The sequence below is a fragment of the Nanorana parkeri genome, unplaced genomic scaffold, assembly GCF_000935625.1.
Source record: "Nanorana parkeri isolate BGI_ZX_2015 unplaced genomic scaffold, ASM93562v1 scaffold4705, whole genome shotgun sequence".
Classification (NCBI taxonomy): Eukaryota; Metazoa; Chordata; class Amphibia; order Anura; family Dicroglossidae; genus Nanorana; species Nanorana parkeri.
Genome location: NW_017310967.1, coordinates 4,360 through 10,970, shown reverse-complemented (window position 1 = coordinate 10,970; position 6,611 = coordinate 4,360). Strand labels below are relative to the sequence as shown.

General features: G+C 40.8%; 1 protein-coding gene across 1 annotated transcript; it reads right to left on the bottom strand.

Annotated features, from left to right (window-relative positions):
• Nucleotides 1-174: 174 nt before the first annotated feature.
• Nucleotides 175-6,489, bottom strand: LOC108803995 (protein FAM179B-like; the record flags this gene model as incomplete). The annotated part of the gene is made up of 3 exons (XM_018575768.1): nucleotides 175-401; nucleotides 3,242-3,492; nucleotides 6,360-6,489. Coding segments are annotated over 3 exons (608 nt in total), but the record flags the coding sequence as incomplete, so codon positions are not given.
• Nucleotides 6,490-6,611: the final 122 nt, after the last annotated feature.

Here is a 6,611-nt window from a genome sequence, read left to right as displayed (position 1 = left end):
GGGGAAAAACACTGACCCCATAGTTCTCCTTTAAGTACTGTAATCCTCAGCCATGTTATCGTCCGCTGTCATTGGCTGCGAGTTAAAGTTTTTATAGCAAATTACGGTTTTCAGAAACTTAGTCAATTGAGCCAATACACTATAACTAAAAGGAAGGCAAGAGGTATCACTTACAATCTCTTCAACTGTGGTGTAGGAGAGAGCGGTGAGGTCAGGGACTCTCGGCTGTACACCCCACTCTCACTGTATGATCCATTAATTGGTGACGATGTCGAAGATGGAGAATCCATATTCAGATCTATTTTCATGGAGTCTGGGCTGTCGAGGTCAGAAAGACTTCCGCTCATTTTCGCTCTCTTCTTAGCGGCACTGTTCCGCAGATGTCGGAGAGAATTGATCATCTACATTATGAAAACAGAGTTAGTATATGGAAACCAGGGAACAAAATTACTTTGGATGATGCAATACTCCTCCATCTGAACATTGTGTTATTATTTAATGTTTGTATGCAAGAACGTGAATATTAAGTTGTAAAGGGATCTTCCACCGAAAGTAATACTTTAGTTATAGATGAAGCCTAATGGGCCGAGTCAGATCCTGGCACGTTATATGTCTTGGATACACCAACAGCGAGAGATTTTCCTGCTAGAATGCCTGACTTGGATCTTGTCTACCTGGAAGTTTTGGGTGTTCCCACCTTTGTGTGTTGCAGCACATCGTGTAGCATTATCATCATAATATAAAATACTATACTTAAAAAAACAAAATGGAAATCCCGCACAATGGCCAGATCCATGCAGGTAAATTTACAGTTTATTTTGCATTTAAATGATTAGCACACTTTAAAACAAAGTGAACAAATCCTTTTTGCCTTCCCCCGCTGTTCTAAACTAGCCCACCCATACGCTCCGTATATGTATACTTACCTTACACTCCTGCTTGTGCTCACCAGTGTTTGTTTAGATTCTTTCAACAAACCTTCATTGTGCTTCCACAGCTACGTGGTAGCTTCCCATGTTCTATGTGGCTGTCTCCCGAGCACCTTCTACCATAGTTTTATACAACCCCGGGGAAGCTACTGCTCAGACATGACAGCATACAGAAGATCTGCTCGCAGGGTGTATATAAGTGTACTTATCCTTTAACAATTGTTTTAGTTATGTCATTAAAATGATCAAACGAAACAGTTAAAGCAGCACTAAACTCTACAATAACTTATCCTCTCCTTCAGAAATATAATGTCTATGAGCTACCTCAGGTTATCTTCTGGGATCTTCAACCATTTTGATAGGTCAGATGCTGCATGTGCAGCTCAGTGTACGTGCAACAGGCGTTTGCAAACAGAAAGGTAAGATGATTTTGTTGCATAACAGACATAGTAGTTATCTTCTGCAATAGAAAAACTTTCTGACTGCATTATGTTTCTAAGGCAATGGGTTGGAGGTCCAGAGTTGTCCACCCCAGTTCTGAGGCAAGGTTCCATTTTCATAGTATTGAAAATTAATGTATGTTTGCAATACTTTGACAGTTGTTGGCTGTTATACTGACAATAATTAACAGCTGCTATGATGTATTGGAAGAAAAAGCTGAATTTTGCCAAAATTGCTGTTGAATATAATACACCCGACATCTGCATTCAGCACAGCTGTTTTCCATTGACCTCCACATTAAGCTGGAGAAGCAATTTCAGGCTCATTCTGATCATTACATGCATTCTTTAATAAAGAGAACAGTGGCACAAAGAAGCACATATATGACATCACCCTTTGTAAAGATATGAAATGATTCACTTGACAGCCAACCATAAAAAAAACTCACTTAATGGCCAAGTCTACTTTACTGCTGCCCTAAATGAAAGATTTGTTACATTAATGATTAGTTTTTTGTTGTTAAACCAACACTTCATTAAAAGGTTTATGGGATAAATGCATTTTATTGTACTTATCCTTCTTTACCCTCATCCCCTCTGTGGCATGCACCAGTATAGGCAGTGTGGGCTACAGAGTGAAACTTGAAGAGCAGTGGTGTTGTAGGTTAGTATATGATATTGTCAGAGTGCTAGAATGGAGCATTAGAAAAGGAACACTTGTTACTGCAGATCAGGTATATGCACTGCGAGTATATTAAAAAAAGCTCATGGCAGGTCCTTTCTTGCTTAAGCTCTGTAGATAATGATATAGGACAATGCCACTGCATATGCGGAAATGAGTGATAAGCAGGAGGGCCTTGCATTACTGTAATCACACTAACAGCGCTAGTGTTGTAATAAAAACCCCATGGCATTTATTTAGGCACTCAGCACTTGGTCTCTAACCAAATATGCATGTTTAGGACCCAACTGGCTCATACAAATGCTTCCTTGCAATCATTTTGTATTGGCATGACAGACTGCCTTTGTGTGGCTTAAGGCTACATTTAAGCAAACACTGTCAGAAGAAAATCCTATAATTAAATATCTTCCGCCCCCCACTCCCACGGATACTCACTGCAATAACGCCGGAGTGTACAAATTAAGATGGAAGCTTCATCGGAAAAAAAAATAGAGAAAAGTTGGGCACCAGCTGCAATTTTAAGAACCATTGGCTACCTGGCCCCCTCGACTTGTCCAGTCCTGCTGTAATGCATACAGAGCTTTACTGTGGTATACTGCAACATGTTGTGTATGTGCAATGGCATTCATTCATAGAACATTCCTGCGCCACAGTGAACCACAATATTTGTTGCAGTGCCCTAAAAATAATAATAATAATAATACAAGAACAAAGAGTGATTTATCTTGCATTGGGGTCCATAGAAAATGAACAGCTTGCAATAATGAAGTGCATTGCAACACACCATAAGCATTTTACAGCACATGTTTTACTGCACCGCAATGTACAGTGGATGGACCCTTAAAAGGCTGAAAGGTTTGCTTTGACAGAAAATTGCCATGGATCCTAAATTTAAGCATATAATGAAAATGTAGCATTATGTCCAATGCAGATAACTGGCAATAGGAAAAAAGACTGTAAAGTCAACACATGAGGTTAAAGTGTCTTTAAGCCACATGTTAAAGTGATTTGTGAACTGGCTACAAAAATGTCTTGGGTAAAAGTCAAAGGCCCCCTAATCCTCTGATGAGATAAAAATCATTAGCAGGGCTGTAAGGTCTGATGACATGGAAATCTTTTGAAGTATGAGTACTTCCACCGGGGAATGAATACCACAAGCCGTATTACATCACTTTTTATTAAACACTAACCTCTTCCCGATCGTCCTCGTCTCCAGTAGTCAAGTCTAAGAGGTCAATGGCAATATTCTCTTCTTCTTCACTGCTCTTCTCTGTGGGTTTGGTGTTATCCCAAACATAGCTGCCTGAGATGGAATTAATTTCTGGTAACGACTTGGTGCTCTTGGCGATTGGAGGGACCAGCTTGGACTTGTTAAGGTCTTTCTGTCCTGAAGGAAGTCTCACAAGTGAAGCTTTAAGCTGAACTGGAGCATCATCTTTACCTGAGGATTTTAAACCACCAGACAACTGTTAATTAACATTCCCAATTAAAAGAAAAAAAACCCAGCTTACTTTTAGTGAGAGCACAGTTAAGCTGGTATTGTAATTTTTACATTTAAGTACCTTCTGAAATGACTCAAAATTTGATATGCTTGGCCATTCAAGTTTTGGTTACGGTATTAAATACTTTGATTTCTGAATTGGCCACCAGGGTGGGCTCTCAGTGGTTCACAGCAATTACTCGGCCTCTTAACTTCAGTTGCAACCATCAACTAGCCACAAGAGAAGGCAATTTAGTTGGGCTGGCCAACTAGAAATCCTGAAAGATCATTGTGCAGGCATGGCTAGTACTGAAGATGAGGACTTGGGGTTGTAGAATGAAAACAAAGTGGCTGCTCAGGGCAGGGTGCAGCTGTCTCCCTGAGGAACGTAAGAAGCTGGGGTGGGATTTTTTTTTTTCATTTTTAAGGATAGTATAGGTTAGAAGGTCACTTAGTGAACTATATTTAAATGAACCCTTGGCCTTTCAGTGTTTAGACTTAGCCTCCTTCTCCCAAAATTAACCTAAGAGTTAAAGGCTCACATTAGGGGTTAAGGGTTGGCAGGTCAAAGCAAAAGGTTCAATTTAGTGCTTTTCTTCCGAGCAGCATATACTTACCTTGCTTCCATCAGTCGAAATCCCGCAAGAAAATGCTCTTGCAATGGACTGGAGACCTGGCCTGCTATGCATTCCCCAGGAACAGTGAGGCCACATCCAGCAATGCGGCAGATGGGGGTAAGGCAAGTATGAATCTAACTTTTTTTTTAACAGGTACATTTTATACATACTAACAGTAAGTGATTTGTAAAAGTAGAGGGGGCCCCGGCAATTAGAGCAGAGCTTTAGAGGAGAGGGGTAGGTATATGTAGTCCTGCTCAGTTTCTGTTGCCCTGATCCAGTAGGGTGAGTGAGCATCGTCACCCTAGCACAGGAATTGTGTTACTGGCAAAACCACCAGGAAACACTAAAGGGGAAAAGCCTGAAAAAAAGAAAACTAATGCATCCACTGAATTTAAGCACTGGTGATCTGCAATATAATAAAATATTTAAACTGATAGGCTTTAAGAGTTCAGGGGTATCTGAGTATTAGGGACACTTTATTGGTTAAAGCTCATCTCTGGGGGGAAAGAATTAAAAATACTACACTTCAGCGGGGTTGCACCCCACACTGCAAAGGGCAACTAATCATTGAAGTCTAGGGTACCTGGTAAAGGACTTACGTGTAGGGTACCAAGGTAAAGGACTTTTACTTACATGATCTCTGCTCCCCCAGCAGTCAACAGTCACCTTGTCTGCCCTACTTTCTGGCTTGTGGACTGTCCCTCGGTGTCTGCATGTATAATGCAGGGCTATGGGCCCTGTACTGTACTTGATGACATCAGCAGGCCTCCAATCGCTGGACTGTAGAGGGGGAAGAGGCTGCAGGTGACAGTCTTGCAGCCTGAATGGAACCTGCGGGAGCGGGGATCAGGCAAGTAAAAATACTTTACACAGGTAGCCCAGACTAAACTTTTTCCCCCAGAGATAGTCTTTAACGATATGTAGCAGAACAATGCAAGTTTAATTTGCTTTTAGTGCCAACAGCGCAGCACCAAAAACTAACATCACCGTGGTACAGGTTTCAAAATGAAATCAGGACTGTTAAATGTAGACATAGAGCTACACACCGAATTGCATTAACACACTGCTTTTAAGATGCATTTAAAATATTACTTGTTAATACCAAAAGGTCAAGTGATAGGCCTTGAGCCTTCAGGAATGCTACAATGACCACTGATCCACCGTGATCTATAATTTGTATGTCACAACTCTTAGCTGAATGGCTACCATTGCAGATGTGCCAGAGGTCCACACTCCCTCCCTTTGATCACCGACTTTATAATTAGTACATGAAAACATCAATGTGTTCCGGAAACACATAGCACCTCGCTGACAAATGCATAAGGCTTTCAGTCGTGCTTCTATGACAATAAACAAATACTACAGTGGAAACCCCCAGGCACACTGTACGGTTCTTTGTAAGTCAAGAGGAGCTTTTGTCTGCAAAATACAAAGTAGTCGAATCCCCCGGTGTGAAGGCATTAGTTATAAAGCTGGGCAGTTCAAGTTGGGCACCCAATGAAAAAAAACATAGGTGGAGGTCACCATTAGTGAAAACCCTATGTAAAAAAGAATGTATCAATGTGATCAGTTGTGTAAGCGGATCAGACTCTGTATCTTACAGTAGAGCTGTAGAGAAGTAAAAAAGTGAAGATTTGGTATCTCACATGAAACATGTAGAAATGTTAATTGTGTCTAATATGTACCCTCATAATTAGGGATGCACCGATACCAATGCTAGTATTGGTGCCGTTTATTTGGGCAAGTACTGGTACCCCCCAAATGCTCCGATGCCTAGCCATATACTTGAGCTTTCTGTATCAAGAAGCCGGGCAGCAAGTCATTACACACTGCCCGGTTTGCTGCCTCTTAACTTCACTTAGCAATTGCCAAGTACAGTACAGTGTACGCTGGGGAATAGCAGATAACAACAGTATACAATCGTTCCACAAAAGGTACTTTATCAACATATAATGCTGTCATTTATAGACATGGGGTAGGAAGCCTCAGCACTACAAATCCCGTCATGCCTGTGCAAGTCATGCATGCGTCATGCCTGTGTTTACATACAATTTAAATAACTATAATGTATAAGATTTTATAAATATATAATATGCATATTAAAAAAAAAAAACAGTTTATAATTTTGTAAAATTCCAAAATACAATAGAACAAAAAAAAATATTTTAGGTTCCCTTGAAATGGGTACAATATAAAGATGGCAGTTACCAAAGAACGTAGGCAGGGGCTCCTTTGGTATACTGAATGTGGCAGGCGCCTGCTTGGCAGAAGAATTTCTGACCTTTGCTGTCGGCGTTTTTACAATCGGCGTATGGTGCACATCGAATGTGGAGGACAGCTAGAAGATAGATAAAACATATTGTTGGTGAGTTTAGAGAACACAACATCTGAGTGGCATGTAAACATGTCATGTGGGCAATATCCACCGCTCCAAGCTCACTCCCGTGATGGACTACAATC